Source organism: Canis lupus, chromosome 29 (genome assembly GCF_048164855.1).
Source record: "Canis lupus baileyi chromosome 29, mCanLup2.hap1, whole genome shotgun sequence".
Lineage (NCBI taxonomy): Eukaryota > Metazoa > Chordata > Mammalia > Carnivora > Canidae > Canis > Canis lupus.
In genome coordinates this window covers 35045115-35065710 of record NC_132866.1, presented here as the reverse complement: position 1 = coordinate 35065710, position 20596 = coordinate 35045115, and the positions used below count along the sequence as shown (strand labels likewise).

The 20596-nt window shown below is 39.4% G+C and overlaps 1 protein-coding gene and 1 pseudogene across 3 annotated transcripts in view; one reads left to right on the top strand and one right to left on the bottom strand.

Annotated features, from left to right (window-relative positions):
• Window positions 1-7971, bottom strand: part of LOC140620635 (E3 ubiquitin-protein ligase makorin-1 pseudogene) — a 29939-nt pseudogene extending 21968 nt beyond the window's left edge.
• Window positions 7972-8808: 837 nt separating this feature from the next.
• Window positions 8809-20596, top strand: part of TNKS2 (tankyrase 2) — a 68286-nt gene continuing 56498 nt past the window's right edge. For all 3 annotated transcript variants that reach the window (XM_072806130.1, XM_072806131.1, XM_072806132.1), the window contains exon 1: window positions 8809-9022. In XM_072806130.1, the coding sequence (XP_072662231.1) occupies window positions 8824-9022 (199 nt within the window). In that variant the 5' untranslated portion in view covers window positions 8809-8823. The remainder of the gene's footprint in view (window positions 9023-20596) is intronic.

The window sequence follows — 20596 nt, the reverse complement described above, 5'->3', positions numbered from 1 at the left end:
GCCCAACTTTTGCCTCTTTTTGAAGCTCATATGAATCTTCTTGCTTCTGTTGCTTCCCATGGTGTTTGTGAGACTCATTCATGCTGTTTTCACTGATGCATATCACAACTTTTTATTCATTCTATTATTAATGGATGCTTGTGTTATTTCCAGGTTGGAACTATTATGAATACTGCTTCTATGAAATTCATAAATATACCTTGGATCAAAGTGTGTATGCATTTCTTGGGGTGGGTATATACCTAGAATGGGTGAGATTGCTGCTTCATGGGATTCTCATATGTTCAGCTTTGATAAACAAAGCCAGTTTTCTGAAATGGTTGTACTTATCTACACTCCTACCAGCAAGACATGAGTTCTATTGTTCTATTTCCTCCCCAGCATTTGGTATTGTCAGTCTTTTATATTTTAGCCTTTCTGATGGATAAGTAGTGATATATCACAGTGGTTTTAAATTGCATTTCCTTGAAAACTAATGAAATTGTCTATATGCTTATTAAGAATGTTCCAGTCTTTTGGTCATTTCTTATCACCTGTTGTATCTTTTTAAAATTAATTTATAGGACTTCTTTATGTATCTGAGGCTTTTCAAGTCAGTGGTCAGACATTACTATCATTTCCCACTCTGTGGCTTGACTTTTTACTCTCTTAATGGTATTTTTGATGAGCAAAGTCTAATTTACCAATTTTTTCCTTTATGTTAGCACATTCTTTTTTTTTTTATTTTTTTTTTCGTTCTTTGGGTTCTGTTTTTAAATTTTTGCTTATTCCAGGGGTGCCTGGGTGGCTCAGTTAGTTGAGCATCTGACTCTTGATTTTGGTTCAGGTCATGATCTCAGGGTCATGGGATCGAGCCCCACATTGGGCTCTGCATTCAGTGTGGAATCCACTTGAGATTCTTTCTCTCCCTCTCCCTTTGCCCCTCCTCCACTCACATGTGCTTTCTAAATAAATAAAATATTTTTTTAAAAACGTTTGCTTATTCTAAGTTCATGAATATATTACTCTATGCTTTCTTCTTAGAGTTTTATTATTTAACCATTTGTATTTAAATCCAGTGCACCTGCAGTTGCATTTTGTGTGAGGTGTGAGACAAGGGCAACACCTCCCCCCCCCCTTTTCTTTAAGTGACAACAGCATCATTTATTAAAAAGAACATCATGGTGCCCCTGGATGGCTCAGCTGGTAGAGCATGTGACTCTTGATCTCAGGGCTGTAAGTTCTAGTGCTATGTTGGGTGTAGAGATTACTTAAAAATAATTTAAGGGATCCCTGGGTGGCGCAGCGGTTTGGCGCCTGCCTTTGGCCCAGGGCGCGATCCTGGAGACCCGGGATCGAATCCCACCCACATCGGGCTCCCGGTGCATGGAGCCTGCTTCTCCCTCTGCCTGTGTCTCTGCTTCTCTCTCTCTGTGTGACTATCACACACAAAAAAAAAAATTAAAATCTTTTGGACCACTTGCCTGGCTCAGTTGGAGGAGCATGCAACTCTCGATCTTGAGGTCATGAGTTCAAGTCCCACGTGGGGTGTAGAGATTACTTAAATAAATTTTAAAAACCTTAAAAAAATAATAAGTTTTCTAAAAAGTAAATTAAAAAGCCATCATTAAAAATAAATAAATAAATAAAATAAAAAGCCATCATTTCAGTACTGTATTGTAGTTTTATCTTTGTCATAAAAGAGGTAACTATATATATATAGATATATATACCTCTTTTATATATATAAAATATTATATAAATATATAAAATATATAATATATACAAAATATATATAAAATATATATAAAAATATATAATATATATAATATATAAAAAATATATATAATATATATATATTTCCTCCTGGAATTTCTGTTCTCTTTCATTGGTCTATTTGTCTTTCCTTGGGTCTTCATTATTATAACAACATAACAAGTCTCAACAACTGGTATGCTAAATCTCTAGCCTTGCTCATTTCTTCAAGATTGTATTGACTATCCTTGGTACTTTGCATCTTCAAATAAATTTTAGAATCAACTTATCAATTTCTATAGGGGAATAAAAACAACTGCTAGGATTGTTACTGGAATTCAGTTAAGTCAGTAGGTTAACTTGGGAAAAATCAATACCTGTGGTAGCTTTATGATGTGTCAATTTAGGTAGGCAAAACTATGTCTTCCAGAATTCCCTTCCCTGATGGTTTTGGGTTAGAGTGGGCAACAGGAGACTTCCCCCCACCCTATGAGATTTGAATGGCAGGGTGATACAGTCATAATTTTTATGTTTATGTTCCAGAGCAGGCACTGTTATAGCTCGTGCACATTGTCACTTATCTCGTGGCTCATCTTGTTGGTGTGGTAATAGCAATGAGGCCTGCAATTCCTCCAACTTTCTGTGATGCTCTTTCAGCTTCTCTGACTTCTATTAATTTGATCATCTTTAATTTATCTCAATAACTATTTGTAGTTTTTTGGTGTGATAGTCTTGGCCACCTTTTATTATATTTATTGCTAGATATTTGATGGGTTTTTTAAAAAAGATTTTATTTATTTATTCATGAGAGACACAGAGAGAGAGAGGCAGAGACACAGGCAGAGAGAGAAGCAGGATCCATGCAGGAAGCCTGATGTGGGACTCGATCCCAGGACTCCAGGATCAGGTCCTGGGCCGAAAGCAGGCACCAAACTGCTGAGCCACCCAAGCGTCCCAGTATTTGATGTTTTAATGCAATTGTAGATTTTCTCTTTTTAAATTTTATTTGCTATTGTTTGTGGCTGGTAGATAAAAATATAAGTTGATTTTTACATTTTGATTATGTATCCTACAGCCTTGCTTAAATTTAGTTTTAACAGTTCATAAACTCTTATGGATTTTATACATACACAGTCATGTTACCTGAGATTAATGTGTTTCTTCCTTTTCTTGCATTTTTTGGACTGTCCAGGACCTCCATTATAGTCTCAAATAGAAGAGATGATAAAAGGTAACCTTTTCTTATTGCCCATTTCAAGAGGGTGGGGTTTGTTTTGTTTTGTTTTGTTTTGCTCAAAGTGAGATAATTTTGAAAGGTTGTCCCAGATCCAGAGTTTGTCATCAGGTTAGTTAATTGGGACTGCATTTCAGTTCAACTTTCTCCCTCTAACCAATCCTGTTTCCTTCACCTCTTTTCTCATGACCACTCATGAGAGTGGTCCTGCACAGTAATCTCAGACTCAGCTTCCCAAAGAACTCAAGTTGTGACACAAACATTAACACAAATACGTGTTTACCTCTGTTAACACATTTTTCCCTTTTGCTGACCTCTATTTTTCAAATGTTCAACAACAAACATTTTGGGAAAAGAAAAAATATGAAAGATTCTTTTTTCTTTTTCTTTCTTTTTTTTTTTTTTTACAAAATAAGATAGGGATGTATTTCTATCAGCTTTAGTAATAACAAAACAATTTTTTTGTCTTGAACATAAAATAGCTGAAACTACCATAGAAATTGAAAAGCCAAAATACCATCCCTATTTATCTAGAGAAATTCAGATGAAAAGTAAATAGGCATATAATCAGTTCCCATTAGGTAGCAAGTTAAATACCAAGCCAAATTTTCCTCACTAAATCATTTTGCAGTAGGTGTCTCATTCCCAAGCTCCTGCAACATAACACTTCAAGCTTCCATATATTCCATATTCTATTGCTGGACTGTATGTCATTCCATTGATTGATTTAGATAGTCCTCCTCCAATACATTTTAACACATCCTCTAATACTATAATACAACTTGGTAATAAGTCTTAATTTCACGTAGGGCAAATCTCTTCCTTGCTTTTTTTTAAGATTTGGTCTCCCATATAAATTTTGGCATCAGGATGCCTGGGTGGCTAAGTGGTTGAGCGTCTGTCTTTGGCTCAGGGCGTGATTCCAAGTCCGGGGATCCAGTTCCACATCAGGCTCTCAGCAAGGAGCCTCCTTCTCCCTCTGTCTGTATCTCTGCCTTTCTCTCTGTGTCTCTCATGAATAAATTTTTAAAATCTTTAAAAAAAATTTTTTGGCATAGGGAGTTCCTTCAAAACCCTATTGGGAATTTGCTGAGACTTGCATTGAATTTATAGGTCAATTTGGGAAGAATTGCTATTTAAGAGTATTTAGTCCCTCCCCCCCCCTCCATCCTTGGACGTGGCATATCTTTCTGTTTATTTAGGTCTTCTTTAATGAATTTCAATAAAGTTTTATTGTTTCCTTCATATAGGACTTGTACATCCTACTTTTACTGCAATCATAAGTGGGGTTTTTTTAAGTATGGCTTAACAAACTACTGTAAAAAGACATTTTTGAAATACTTGTAGACATTTTAATATGGACCGGATATTAGATGATGTTAAGGTGTTGATATTAATTTGGTTAGGTTAATATGTTTATCTTTTTTTTTTTTTTTTTAATTTATGATAGTTACAGAGAGAGAGGGAGGCAGAGACCCAGGCAGAGGGAGAAGCAGGCTCCATGCACCGGGAGCCCGATGTGGGATTCGATCCCGGATCTCCAGGATTATGCCCTGGGCCAAAGGCAGGCGCCAAACCGCTCCGCCACCCAGGGATCCCGGTTAATATGTTTAAATGGTATTAATTATAGTTAAAAAAACAAGATCTTTTTTTTTAAGATTTTATCTATTTATTCATAAGAGGCACAGAGAGAGAGGCAGAGACACAGGCAGAGGGAGAAGCAGGCTCCATGCAGGGAGCCTGATGTGGGACTTGATCCTGGGTCTCCAGGATCACACCCGGGCTGAAGGCGGCGCTAAACCGCTGAGCCACCGGGGCTGCCCAAAAACAAGATCTTTAATTAGTGGAAACTTATACCTAAATATTTACTGGTAAAGTCACATGATATTTTGTTTTTTTAAAGTTAATAAAAATCATTTTAAATAGTTTATTTTACAATTAAAGGAAGAGATAAAAGAAGACTGACAAAATAGTGACAATCGTTGAAGCTGGGTAATGGTTCCAGGGGAGTTCATTATACTATTCTCCTTATTTTTGTGTATGTTTGAAATTGTCCAGAGTAGACCAAAATATAAATAGAAAATTATATTTTCTACTTATTTTTTGTTAAGGTATAGAAGTATATATACCCATTCTGTGGTATTTTATTAGGGCAGTCTTAACAAACTAATACACTTTATTTAAGTGGAATTATACAGTATTTGTCCTTTTTGCAATTGGCTTATTTCACTTAGCATCTTGTCCTCAAGCTTCATCTATGTTGCAGCATATGACAGGAATTCCTTCCTTTTTAAAAAGTGGAATGATATTCCTTTTTTTTAAGATTTTATTTATTTATTTGAGAGATAGAAAGCACAAGCTGGGAAGTGAGTGGCAGAGGGAGAGGGAGAAGCAGGCTCCCCACTGAGCAGGGAGCCCAGTGTGGGGCTTGCTCCCAGGATCCCAGGATCAAGACCTAAGCTGAAGCCAGACACCCAACTGAACCACCCAGGTGCCCCTAAAAGTGGAATAATATTCTATTGTATATGTCTACCAGATTTCATTTATCCATTCATCTGCTTGTGGACATTTAATTTGTATCCGCCTGACTATTGTGAATAAAGCTGCTATGAACATGGCTGTGCAAATATTTCTTAGAGATCCTGCTTTCAATCCTTTTGTCTATGTGCAAGAGGGATTACTGGATCATGTGGTAGTCTGATTTTAAATATTTTTAGGAAATGCCATACTGTTTTCCATGGCAGCTGCACCATTTTATAGACCCACCAACTGTACACAAGTATTCCAGAATTTCTCCACATCCTTACCAGCACTTTTTATTTTCTGTTCTTTTGATAGTAGTCATCCTAATAGATGTGTAGTAGTATCACATTTTGGTTTAGGATTTGCATTGTCCTAATGATCATTCAGTATTTTTAAAAGTGCAAACTAAGACCTTTTTGAAATACCATTTACATCCACTATATTTGTTGGAAAAATTCATCTGGCAATACCAAGAATTAACAAGGACAGAGATTTTTTAAAAAATACATGCTGCTGATTATTATTAAAATACATGCTGCACGTAAAAAATACATGCGTGTGCATCATTAACAATGTTTTTGAAAAACAATTTGGCATTATCTTGTAAAATGAACATTCATTTTCCCTGAGACTCAGTAATTCTATTCCTAGGTAGTCCATTCCTCTGGTGCATTTCGAACCCTGAGTCAGCACTCATTTGTGAGTTCTGTAATCCATTTAGTGAGAGTCACAAGTAGCATTTTTTAAGCATTGGAGAAGTGAATATTGTTTTATTATAGTGTGAAACTTTTGTTTTATATATATGAGTGTGTTTATTGAAGACACTAATTGCATTTCTTACACTATGGATAATGGTTAAAAGGTTTGAGGGATCCCTGGGTGGCGCAGCGGTTTGGCGCCTGCTTTTGGCCCAGGGCGCGATCCTGGAGACCCGGGATCGAATCCCACGTCGGGCTCCCGGTGCATGGAGCCTGCTTCTCCCTCTGCCTGTGTCTCTGCCTCTCTCTCTCTCTGTGACTATCATAAATAAATAAAAATTAAAAAAAAAAAAAAAGGTTTGAAAGTGTGTCGTTAAATTCTTGCACATGTGTACCAGGAGAATGTATAGAATGACCATAATAGAGGCACCTGGGTGGTTCCATGGGTTAAGCATCTGACTTTTGCTCAGGTCATGATCTTAAAAGTCCTGGGATAAGCCCCATGTTGGGCTCTGTGCTCAGTGGGAGTCTGCTTGTTCCTGTCCTCTCCTCTGCTCTACCTCCCACTCATGCTGTCTCTCTCTCAAATAAATAAATAAAATCTGGGATCCCTGGTGGCGCAGTGGTTTGGCGCCTGCCTTTGGCCCAGGGCGCGATCCTGGAGAACCGGGATCGAATCCCACATCAGGCTCCCGGTGCATGGAGTCTGCTTCTCCCTCTGCCTGTGTCTCTGCCTCTCTCTCTCTCTGTGACTATCATAAGTAAATAAATAAATAAATAAATAAATAAATAAATAAATAAGATTAAAAAAAAACTGTTTAAAAAAAAATAAATAAATAAAATCTTTAAAAACAAACAGAATGATCATAATGACAAAAATTGGAAGCAAACCAAGTGGCCAGTAAAAAAATTTGTGATGTATTCATACAAGGCGACTCTATAAAGCAATGAAAACGAATTCATGAGACTTACAAATATCTACTTAAGTGAAAAAAGACCACAAAGACTGACAGTTTTATAAAGCTCCAAAACAAGTAAAACCAAACAGTAGAAAGGATTTAACAAGGGCAAATTGGTATACAGGGAATAATAAAATTGGAAATACATTTGGCAAATGGATGAAATGGAAAAGAAAAAGATAGATGTAATAGTATTGGTGCTTTAGTTCTTAGATGCACCCATGGATATTCAGTTTATGCAATATAATTTAAATTTACACGACATATATAATTATGTATGTATAATTATATAACTTATATATGTACAAAAATGTTCCTAAAAGCATACATCCTCTATCTTCTTGCACAGTAGTGAGTCAACATTCCCAAACAGAAACTGAATTTCCTGAAAAACAGGTTAAGAAGTTAAAGACAACAAGGGAAAAATGCTTGTCAGCATGCCAAAGGTCAACATGTGTCATTTCATGTAACCATACCTCACTTTCACGCAGTTTCCTGAGGCCAGGGCCTGGAGTAGGGAATAGCTGGATCACTACATTAAGCGTGACAATTAACTGTGTGCTTTTCTTTGATGGTCTATATACGTATGCAGACCTATATATGTGTATATGTGTACATATATTAATATGTAATTATATATAATTCGTATATTATATGTATTATATAAATTAATATATATCAATGCAAACTATTAACCTTTGTCTGCGATGCGTATGCCCACTGTGTCCACACCTCAGCCAAGTCAGTACAATGTTGATACACTCGTGGGCCCGTTCGTAAGTTCTGAGCTAATGACTGTGGAAGAGTAACGTATCAGAACCATCGCTCTCAATTAATTTAGAATCGGAACACACTTTCATCACTTTCCTAACTTACTTTAAATGAACTTGGGGCAGCTCATCCAAACTTCCCACGAAGTGGGAAACAACCCATTCGTTTTCCATATGTGACTCACAAGAAACAACAGAATAGCAGTTGCAAGGGAAGGGAAAAGACAGGAAAGAAAACGGGAAAGAAATCCACCCCTCCCCCCCCCCAGGAAAGGGATTGTGAAAGTTGAAAAATGGATTTCCACACTAAGAATTCCAAAGCAATACGCCAGATCGCGGGGACACTTCCAAAGGCTCTTTTCAGGGTAATAACAGTAAGGAATTTCAGCTCGGGAAATCCATGCCTTAACAAAGCGAAACAAAACCACCCGGCTTCAGCCTGACCCACTGCAAAGATGGCGGTGGGACGAAGCCCCTTCTCCTCCAGCCGCCGAAGAGCCTCGCCTCACATTACCCACAAACCCCTCCGCGCGGCCTCGGCGCGGAAATCGGTCGGGCCGGTCTCCGATCGCTGCGCACGCGCGGCACCACGTCACCGGCCCTCCCAGGGCTCCGCGGACCTGGCAGGAGGGGCCTTGCCAGCTTCCGCTGCCGCGTCGCTTCAGGGCTGGAACGGCGGGGTCGCGCTGCCTCCGCCACCGAGGGGCAGCCGGGGGTCGCGGGGCCGAGCGAGGGCCGGGCGGTGGCGCGGCCATGGGACTGCGCCGAGCCCGGTGACAGCAGGGAGCCGAGCGGCCCGGGCCCTGTGCGCGTCTCCTTCAGGGGGCCTCGCCCTCTTGCTCGCAGGGCCGGGGCTCCTGCTGCGGTTGCTCGCGCTGCTGCTGGCGGCGGCGGCGGCCAGGATCATGTCGGGCCGCCGCTGCGCCGGCGGGGGCGCGGCCTGCGCTGGCGCGGCGGCCGAGGCCGTGGAGCCAGGCGCCCGCGAGCTGTTCGAGGCGTGCCGCAACGGGGACGTGGAGCGAGTCAAGAGACTAGTGACCCCGGAGAAGGTGAACAGCCGCGACACGGCTGGCAGGAAATCCACCCCGCTCCACTTCGCCGCAGGTAACCGGGACCCACGCCGGCCTCGCCTCGCCTCGCCCTGCACCCCACCTGCCCGTCCCGGCTCTCGGGCCTGAAACCAAACACTCTGCCCCCGTCTTTCCGCCTCGGACTCCGCTGCTGGTCACCCCGCTCTCGTTGATTGGGGACTGAGCGAGGACATGGGGCTAGGGGGCGAGCGTGCCCCACTCAACTGGAATTTTTTTTTTTTTTTTTTTTTTGCTTTGTTTAGTATCAACAATACCTGTACCAACTTCCGGTCTTGCTACTCTAGAAAGGCTTCCATACACAAGAAAGAGTAGGGAACTTAGACCTTGTGATTTGAAAGGCCAATTATCTCCAAAATCTGTCTTTCTTGCAAGTTCCACTATGACTGTTGTCAGTCCTTTGGGTTAAGGGCTTAAAGGCCTTTGTAAAATGCAAGGATGTAATTTACGGGGTCGCTTAATTAGCCATTGACACATTATTGTTAACGGGTTTAGCGGGGTAGTCAGTCATTAGCAAGATTTTGGAGAGTCTAGAACTGCAAGTAGTCGTTTGGGCGAACTGAGATCTAACTTAAGGTGGGTGTGGGTGGGTCGTGGCTGCTACATATACTAGTGGAGGATGAGAGGAAAAGGTAGTGCAGGTACTTTAGCTTAGACCTAGAATTAAAGTTGGGGCCAACCTCGCCTTATTCTGAGATTTAGATCGTTTGAATTACTTTTCCTTTAATATTTACTAGATTGACTTTGTGATATAAAGGTATTAAGTTTAATTGAAGAATCTAGAAGAACTGGGGTGAGACCGTATATTTCCATAAAGCATTTATACTTCTCACTTGGAGAAGAGATTCTAACTATATCCTGATTGAAAATGGGAGTAGGTTCTCATGCTTGTAATAATCTTGTTTTTTTCATTTTGTATTACATGATTATTTAAAATAGTTTTTCGAAAATGTAAAATTTCGAAATGTAAAATGATACCCGTCTTTTGGAGTAGGCACAATGAGAGAAAGTGTAAGAAAAATTTCCTTGTTCACAGACATTGCTTTTACTTGATTTGTTTGCTTTAATTTGTCCTTATTTTAAAATCTGAATACTAGAAGGTATGCTTTATCAGTTACAATTTTGTCAGGTTCCTGTTGGGGAGCCTTTTTAAGAGGGAAGTTGGGTGAGATAGCTAGAAACAGCCTGTGGGTAGCAGAAAGGGAAAGGAGAAAAACACTGAAGTCAAATCTCACCTGTTTGCCATTTTGCTTAAAATTTTGGTGATCAGTGCTGTCTTTTCTCAGCTATTTTGGATTGTCCTGTTTAGCCGTGTAATCAACATTTAAACAACTGATTTGGCAAACTATCATAACTGATAAGTAATCCAAAGGGTAGTATTACTTAGATTCTGTTCACTTGATCTGTGGGATAAAAATAGCTAAGCAAGATCTTAGTTGCTACCTTTCAAGAATTTGGTGTATTAATGAGTTCACATCTGAAAATAGTAATATTTAGAGGTTATGGGATTAGCTTTTTATTGACCTTGTTCCTCCTCCACCATCCTACCCTTAGTTCTGTCCCAACATTTCAAAGCACTTTTTTACATAGATTTGATGTGGCTCAGACTGAAATGGAAAATTTGTTTTGGGAACTAATCTATCTCACTATTTACCCAAATTATCTGGTACAGGTTATACAACCAATAATTCAAGGTGTAAAAGCAGAGTAATAAAAATGTCTAATGGCGTACAGTAAACAAGAGCATTAAAAGCCCTGCATTTAAACCCAAGCATATAAGAAACTTAAAAAAATTAGCTTTGTAAATTCAGTCTGAGTTATTCATTAATGAGAGAACCTATTTTAATTTTTAAATAAATTCATCCAGCTGCATTTTCTCCTATATGTGGAAAATGTATTTTATAATCTTCTGTAGATAGTGTCAGTCATATTAACGTGCATGTAAACATGCCATTGGAAACTCAGTGTAGGTGTGGGGACTGTGAAACTGCCTGACCAAGCAGTTTCTTGTGTTTGTACATTGTAGGATAAGCTTGGGGGGGTGGGTGTTTGTTTTAAACCAATTAACATTTGGAGGTTTTTTGGGAGGAGGGGACACATTTTTGTCTTTCTGTTTTGATTTCCAAGGAATAAGAATGAGAGATCTGTGCAGCAAGGAAATGAATCATGATAAGAGAACAGTTTAGAAAAAATTTAGTCTGTCTTTTCATCTAAAATGTTTAAATTAAAAGAATAGTCATTTGCTCCCAGTAGTCTACTCCCAAGGAGTTAAGTTCTGTTAATGAAAAATAACATAAATAGGAACATTTCTTCAACTTGGTGTTTTTTATTATTAAAATAGATTGCATTTCTTCTAGCTAAATGATTTGAGAAGCCATTTTTAACATTATTTATTTATTTATTTATTTATTTATTTATTTATTTATTTATTTTAGAGAGCAGGGAGAGAGCACAGAGTGTGGGGGGAGGCAGAGGAAGAGAGAGAATCTCAAGCAGACTCTGCCCTGAGCTTGACCCCAATGTGGGGCTTGAACTCATGACTCTGAGATCATGACCTGAGCCAAAATCAAGAGTTGGACACCTAACGGACTGAGCCACCCAGGTGCTCCTTCAGAAGCCATTTCTTATGAAAAAATTGTTTTCTGTTCAATCCCCCACCACACACAGAGGATATAATTTTTTTTGTAATATATCACAAAACTTTTAGAGGCAGGTTGATGGATAGGGAGGCTGCAGCTCTAATTTTGCTAAAAGCAATAGCATCTGAAATTCTTAACAGTAAAATCCCTTAGAAAACAGCAGGTTTCATAAAGGAGATTGGTTATCTGAATTTATTTCTGAAAAATAAAGAGAAACTTTGGGAGAAAGTCATGTTGTCTGTCATAGCCAAAAAAAGAAATACATAGCATTCTCTAGAATCTTCCATTGGGGTTTGGGGTAGTGATAGAATTCCATGGCCTCAGTCTTTGGGGTGTGCAGAGAAGTATCATTCAGTAGAGAAATAGGTAAAACGTTTATTGGGTTTAAGGAATTCACATATAGAGATGGTGGAAAGAGATGGGGTACATATTTATATGTTATTGGAGAATGACAAGGTGAAAAGAGCTTGCATTGTACAGTTCTAGCTAAAGAAGGTAACATTTTTGTATTTATATGCTATTCAGACATCTGCATGGTATTAGACTGAATTTCAGTTATATTCAGTTGTATAAATTACATATAAGAGGGTTTTGGGATGGTTGGTGTTTGTTTTGTTTTTAAGATTATTTATTCATGAGAGACATGGAGGGAAGACAGAGACACAGGCAGAGGGAGAAGCAGGCTCCCTCTGGGGAGCCTGATGCAGGACCCGACACCAAGATTATGACCTGATCCAAAGGCAGACGCTCAGCCACCCAGGCGTCTCCTGTTTTTGTTTTTAAATGTATTTATTTGAGAGAGAGGGAAAAGCATGTGAGCCAGGAGAGGGGCAAGAGGCAGAGGGAAAGGGAGAATCTCAAGCACACTCCCCACCAAGTGTGGGGCTCAATCTAATGACCCTGTGCTGAAATGAAGAGTCTGGCAGCTCAACCAACTGAGCTACCCAGGTGCTCCTGGTTTTGTTTTTTATTTAGAGGAGGGAAGTGGAATTAAAACATCTGGAATTTATTATAAAAGCAACAGATAAGAAAAGTAGTTACTTAAGAAATGAAAGAAGACTAAGGTTAGATAATGCCACTGTCTTTACATGTGTAGAAGATGAGTAGAAAAGTGAAGTGGAAAATGGATATGATTTGTGTGGCTTGGCTTGGGCAATCAAAACCAAGGCCAGTAGGTGAAAGGTTACAAGAAGTCACACTGCCTTTAACGTCTGTTCGACTGTGGAATTGGCTGGAAGTGTCCAAACAGTGGTTGGATTGACATCTTTTGGAGATGTTGTAGAAAGGGTGGGCAATTGGACCAAAAGGGCAGAATCTTGGGCTGGTCTAAGAAAGTAGAATGTTTACCTCAATTTGAATGTTTTAAGACTCAGCTACCAAAGATATCATAGCCTTTGTGATTGCCATTGGCATCCTTTCCCAAAATGGTGCTGTCGAAGATCTCCAAAAACATTTCAATAGCATTTCCTACCTTTTGACTATAGGCCAATGCTATAATTACAGGAGATGCACAAAATGGACACATATTCCTTACCTAGGACTAGAATTATAGATTGTTTCCAGGATTTGTTTTTGTTATGGGAAATGATTAAATCCTGCATCAGTCAAAAACCCCAATACCAAGTAAAGACCAGTCTAAGAATTCAGAATCTTTCTTGATTTATCAGCTTTCCCCCTGTATTATCAAGACTTGAGCTACAACTCTTTCTTCAGATCTTGTTGGATATAGAAATTGACCTCAATAATAACTAGTTTGGAGTACTTGTTTCAGTACTTTCCCATTCAGATTGTCAGGATTTGATCAACCCAGAGGCCATTGGCATTCTTTTCCAAGTTTCTCCTCATCTGTCCCAGTTTGAGCTGGGCAAAATCTTATTCCTTGTATTCCTCATTCTAAAGAAGTATATATGGAAGATACCTTTTCTGGATTTTTAAAAAATATTTTATTTATTCATGAGATACATAGAGGCAGAGACATAAGCAGAGGGAGAAGCAGGCTCCATGCAGGGAGCCTGATGCAGGACTCTATCCCGGTACCCCAGGATCACACCCTGAGCTGAAGGCAGACACTCAACCGCTGAGCTACCCAGGGGTCCCCCTTTTCTGGATCTTAGTAAACTAAGGTTAATAGTAAATGAGAGGTTTAAAATGACATCCCTTAGAAAAATCTGATGAGTCCTAGCTGTGTAAGTTAAAGCTGAAGACTACTTGATTATATATTCCCAATTCCCAGACTGCAAGACCCTTCTCTGTCTCATGGCATTTGTTTACATTTTCTGTTTCTGAACTTTTCCTTTTGGCAAAGCCCTATGTGACACCAGCCTAGACATCACTGTTATTTCTGTTGGATGAGTTATATCAATGGCCCATCCCATTTTTGGACTGTAAAAAAGGGGGGAAGTGGTCACAGCTCTCTGGTGAAAAGAGTCCAAATTGGTTTTTCTATTGTGACGTCTACTGCTTTTTTTGGAAGCCATTCAGATGAAAACATGTTTTAGTAATAGTAGCAAAATAAGATATTGTTAACAATAGTCATGGTTGGCAATAGTCCTGAAACTGACGGCACCTAGATTGTAGTGAAATTTGATGAGAAAAAAATTATATAGACTCTATAATGGTAGCAAATCATCAACTGCATATTCTCTTGTGAGGGTCATTTGCTTACTGTTTCAACAAAGTATTAGACTGTACTAAACAAATATTGATCAAGTCCTGATATATGCCAGATACTGGCTTTGGCCAGTGAACAGAAATGAGCAGGACATAATATCTACTGTTAAGTGACACAGTTTATTGATCAGCAAATTTACTTTCCAAGTAAGCCTGTTTTGTTTCCCTGTTGGTGCTTTTTAGTGAATTCAAACTCAATGTATAATTTCATCAGTATTTTCAAATGTGGAGCAGTATTTGAAGATGAGTGCTGTTCCATAATTATAAAATAGGCTGCAGTGTATCCTGAGCATCTATGACTAACTTTAGGCTTCTGATACCTTTGTAAAGAGATCCTTAGGATTTGGAGATTGGCATTAACTCTTATAAGGATATGCCTTCTCATGTTTTTACCTGGCTAGTGAGAACATAATCAAAATATACCTGCAGGGATCCCTGGGTGGCACAGCGGTTTAGCCCCTGCCTTTGGCCCAGGGCGCGCGATCCTGGAGACCCGGGATCGAATCCCACGCCAGGCTCCCGGTGCATGGAGCCTGCTTCTCCCTCTGCCTGTGTCTCTGCCTCTCTCTTTCTCACTGTGTGCCTATCATAAATAAATAAAAATTAAAAAATATATATATATATACCTGCAAAGAATTTTTTTTTTTTTAAAGACTACTTACCAGAAGACTTTGAACTGTTCTTGAGACCGTAAGAATGAGGATTTCATCAAAGATTAGACTTTAGAGTTTGGGAAGCATTTTATTTTTTTATTTTTTTTTAATTTTATTTATTTATGATAGTCACAGAGAGAGAGAGAGAGAGAGAGAGGCAGAGACACAGGCAGAGGGAGAAGCAGGCTCCATGCACCGGGAGCCCGACGTGGGATTCGATCCCGGGTCTCCAGGATCGCGCCCTGGGCCAAAGGCAGGCGCCAAACCGCTGCGCCACCCAGGGATCCCTGGGAAGCATTTTAAATCTAAAAGTTTTACCAAACTCCCAACAATAAATTTTGGGAGTTTGGCAAAAACTACCTACTGATCCCCTCTAAATAATTTTGTTTTTCAAGCCAAAGTGTACCTTTAGACTCTTCATCTCTCTGAGGATAGCAACATTGACCTCCACTCACATAGTTATTACGATGTAACTTTAAAAATGTGCTCATTTGTGCTGTCAGTTTCCAGACCGGTTTCAATGATCTAATGGCCAGGGAATCATGTTGGTGCAGAGTTATTGAACTTGTCACCTATGTCTTGGACTGTTGGTAACTATGTAGATACAATAACTTGACCATTTCCACCCATATCTTCTCCCCAGCTAAAACTTCAGTTTTAGTATTCAGTGTAGTATTCATTCACGTGTCAATATTGAATCCTTTAACTCTGGTTTTAAGCAACCCTCTTCTCTTCCCAAATGATATTTTAACAAAAGGCTACTATTTGACCTTTCTTCAGCTAGATCACCCAATTCTTTAGGACAGATATCTTCCTAATTGACACTATCTATTGCAACAACTACATGTTCAACTAAAGTTATGTCTGTGTCCATCTCGTCTTTTTTGAGAAGTTAGCCTGTGAGTCACCATTTTGATTACTTCAGATGTGTTGATTAACCACCAAAGAAATAGTGATCCTTCTAAAAGTGCTTGGGCACATCGAGTAACTTTCCAAAAGAAGAGGTACTTTTTCTAATTTTTCTTTGTTCTGATTACTTTTCTCTTACTCTCCAGTTTAAGAGTTCTTTTCCAAAAGTATTTCCTCCAGTGAGTGCTGAATGACTGGGATAGCAGAACCATTAATTGGGGCAACTGTGGATGGCTTAACTTGGAGAGGACAGTAAAATCAATGATGCCCAAGCAGAGATAAGGAAGACTCAAGTCAGAGCATAGTGGCAAGAGATTTTGGCCTTTTTCTCCTTAAAATTTTCCCTCTTGGCTTCTGCAGTCTCATTCTTTCTTAATTTTACTTCTCAGTCTCCTTTTCTCCTACTATGATATATTAATTCAATAAATATCAATAAATTGCTATGTGCCACACAGTGTGAAGGACACTGAGAAAGTAATGATAAACTAAGACATGGTTCCTGCCTTTTATGGAACTTAACAATCCAGGCTTGATAAGTAAATAGTAAATTCGAATTTTAGTGCCAGGGAACATTGCCATGAACAACAAAGACAAAAATCCCCATTTTTCTGCATTTTGCATGCTAGCAGAGAAGAGAAGGAGATAGGAAGTAATACCAGTGGGTAGAATGGACTGCTTTAGGTAGGATGGTCAGGAATGGCCTCCTTAAGGTGGTGACATTTAAACAGATTAGACAATAAGTGGAAGGAATGAATAGTGAGAGACGACTACAGTGAGTAGTAAGAAATGCAGAGAACAGGGGAGGAGCAGTCCAAGCAGAAAGGCAGCATGTACCAAGTTCCTGAAGTAACGTTGGCATACTTGAAAATCTGAAAGAAAGCTAGATCATAGTTCGGAAAGTGAAGAGTGATATGAAATAAAGTTAGAGAAGTAGATAAGAGCCAGTTCATGCAGCAGGCCTTGTAGGACACAGTAGAGTGATTGAATTTAATTCTGTGAGCATTACTGGGAAGCCAATGAAGTATTTAAAGAAATATCATTGATAATATGTTGATTACATATATCATTGTATCATGGTTTAATTTAAATAACTTGATTTGGTTTTTGTTTTTTGTTTGTTTGTTTTTTTAATTTTTATTTATTTATGATAGAGAGAGAGAGAGGCAGAGACACAGGCAGAGGGAGAAGCAGGCTCCATGCACCGGGAGCCCAACATGGGATTCGATCCCGGGTCTCCAGGATCGCGCCCTGGGCCAAAGGCAGGCGCCAAACCACTGCACCACCCAGGGATCCCTGTAGTTGTTGTTTTGTAATGTAGGCTCCACACAGTGTAGAGCCCAATGTGGGGCCTGAACTCACAATCCTGAGATTGAGACCGGAGCTGACATCAAAAATTGGATGCTTAACTGACTGAACTACCCAGGCGCCCCCAGATTATTGTTTTTAAAAGGTCACTGGGGACAAAAATGGAGAGGCCCAATTAGGAGACTGTTGCAATAGTTCAGAGACAATAGTGTTTGGGTCAGAGCAAGGGTCATTGGAAATAAAGAGTAATTTGGGAACATACTGAGTTTGCGGTGCCTTTGAATTATCCAGGTGGAGATATGTCCAGTAAACCGTCTGGAATTCAGGTGAGAAATCTAACTAGATGGGAGATTTAAATTTGGAGGTTGTGTATCTAAATGGTACTTAATGCCAGGGGAGTAGATGAGATCATTTAAAAAGGGAAGAAGGGATAGAGAACTGAGTCTTGAGGAATGCTGATGTTTAGAAATTGGGTAGGGAAGGCAAGAAGGCCTCATCAGATAGATAAGAACTGTCCAAGGTTTGAACAGCTCCTCTTCTGCCACTAACCTCTTTTGTCTGTAGCCTTCCCCTCTAAGTTGATGCCAGCTCCACTCCTGTTTCTCAGTCCAAAAATCATCCATGACTTCTCTCTCACACTCTCACCTTTTCACCCATACCCTCATCCCAAATCTAATCCATGAGAAACTATACTGGCTCTACCTTCGAGTATCTGGAATCTGCCACTAATTATTCTGACAATTGCCACCAGATTCTTAGAGTGGTCCTCGAGCCTCTAGATCTGGCCCCCATTACTTCTAACTTCCTCTCCTACTTTGCTGCTGCTTTCTCACTCCACTTTGGTCACTCTGGCCTTCCTGTTGGCTAATAATTGGTAAGGCTAACTTTCTGTCTTTCAAGTCTTTGATCAAATGTTACCATTTCAGCAACACCTGTGATGACCTCCCTATTCAGCTTTATAACTCACCTGCATACACACACCCTGATCGCTCCTTATTCTGCTTTTTCCTGTTACCTTCTGACATTTATTTTTTGTATTTATTGCTCATCTCCCCCACCCCCACCCCCCATCTCCCTAGAATAGAAGTTCCTTAAAGGCAGGGATTTGGTCTCTTGTTCACTAGCATGTCCCAGCACCAAAAAATGTCTGTCACATAGTACATATTCCCTGATCATTTGGTAAATGAATGGATGAAACAGAAGGAAAACCAGGAGCATATGATGAAATGGAAATTTTAGAGAGGCTGTTTCAGCAAAGGAGGGAGTACTTAGTTGCCAGATGTTGTTAAGAGGTCTAGTCAAATGAAGACAGACGTGTCCTTTGGATTTGGCAACATGGAGATTTTAAATGACCTTGATGAAAGCAGTTGTAAGGGAAAAAGCAGAAGCCAGATTAGATTTAGAAGAACAGTGAATAGGAGATAGAATTGGTGACAGCTTTTAGAGATTTGATTATGCAGGGGAGCAGTGAAATGGAAATTTGAATTTACGGAGAATATTTTTTATAAAATGGAAGATGTAGAGCATGTTTACTGACTGTCAGGAATGATCTAGTAGAAAGGGAGAGATTGTTGGGAGTAGGGAGAGAAAAAAGACCTTGAGAAAGTGTGAAGGGACTAAAGTGCAAGATGAGAAAGGATAGATTTTTGATAGAAAGTCCACTTCTTTCAACACAACAGGAAGAAAACTAGTGCTTTATAGTCAGCCTCATTTATTTTCATGCATGGCTTCAAATGCCATCTTGATGGTCACAGCTCTGGTTAATACTGGTTTCATGAGTCTGGATCTGCAGAACTTTCTCCATGGTATTTGATCCACAAGCACCTTACTAAGCATTTCCAAAACCAAATCATCTTTACCCACAAAACCTATTTTGTTTTGTTTCTCAGAGATTTGATAGTTACCCCCATTCCTTCTCTGTCCCCAAATTAAAGAAGTTACCAGATACTGTCAGTTTTCTGTTCTCTCTTTAGTTACTTCTGGCAACATTGTGTACAGTAGCAAAAAATTGGTAACAACTATCCATGAGAGAGGAAGATAGATCTACAGCTGATGATGGTTTGACTTATGATTGTATGATTTTACAATGGTGCAAAAGTGGTATGCATTCAGTAGAATCCATACTTCAGATTTTGAATATTGATCTTTTCCCGGGCTGGCACTATGCAGTACAGTACTCATGATGCTAGACGAGGGCATTGAGCTGCAACCCCAGTCAGCCTTGCAATCAGGAGGGTGAACAACCATTTCATTTAAAGCCATGCTGTACTTACACATACAACATTATGTTACTCTTTCAGTATAGTATCCAATAAATTACATGAGATACCCAACACTGTAATATAAAATAGGCTTTGTGTTAGATGGTTTAGAACTGAGGACTAAGTGTTCTTGAGCTCATTTAAGGTGGGCTAGTTTAAGCTATGATTGATGTTCAGTGGGTTAGGTGTATTAAGTGCATTTTTTTACTTGAAAGAAATATTGTATGATTTCACTATTTGTGGTATCTTACAAAATAAAACAAACACAAACTCATAGAACAGATTGGTGGTTGCCAGAAGTGGGAAATGAGGGGTGGGTACATGGGTGAATGTGGTCCAAAGATACAAGTTTCCAGTTACAAAATAAGTAAGTCCTGAGGATGTATTGTACAGTATGGTGACTATAGTTAATCACTATATATTTGAAAGTTGCTAAGAGAGATCTTAAAAGTTCTCATCACAAGAAAACGTGCAATTTTGTGTGGTGATGGATGTTAACTAGACTTAATGTGATGATCACTTGACAGTATATATAAGTATTTAATTATGTTGTGTGCCTGAAACTAATAATGTTTTGTGTCAATTATATCTCAATTTTTTTCTAAGATTGTATATTCATGAGAGACAGAGAGAGAGAGAGAGAGGCAGAGACACAGGCAGAGGGAGAGGGAGAAGCAGGCTCCATGCAGGGAGCCCGATGTGGGACTTGATCCCTGGCCCCAGGATCACGCCGTGAGCTGAAGGTAGATGCTCAACCACTGAGTCACTCAGGTGTCCTTATCTCAAATTTTTTAAAGACAAAATATGATTCCATTAAAATCTGCCTGAAAACAGTTTTAAAAACACAATTCACGGGCAGCCTGGGTGGCTCAGCGATTTAGCGCCGCCTTCAGCCCAGAGCGTGATCCTGGAGACCCAGGATCGAGTCCCGTGTCGGGGTCCCTGCATGGAGCCTGCTTCTCCCTCTGCTTCTCTCTCTCTCTGTCTCTCTTTCTCATGAATAAATAATATAAAATCTGTAAAAAAAAAAAAAAACAAAACAAAAAAAACAATACACAATTCGCTATTCGATAAGACAAAATTCAGATGCTACCTTAGCGTAACATATAAAAGGTTCTTCTATATCTAGCATTTGCCTAATTGGCATTCTGTG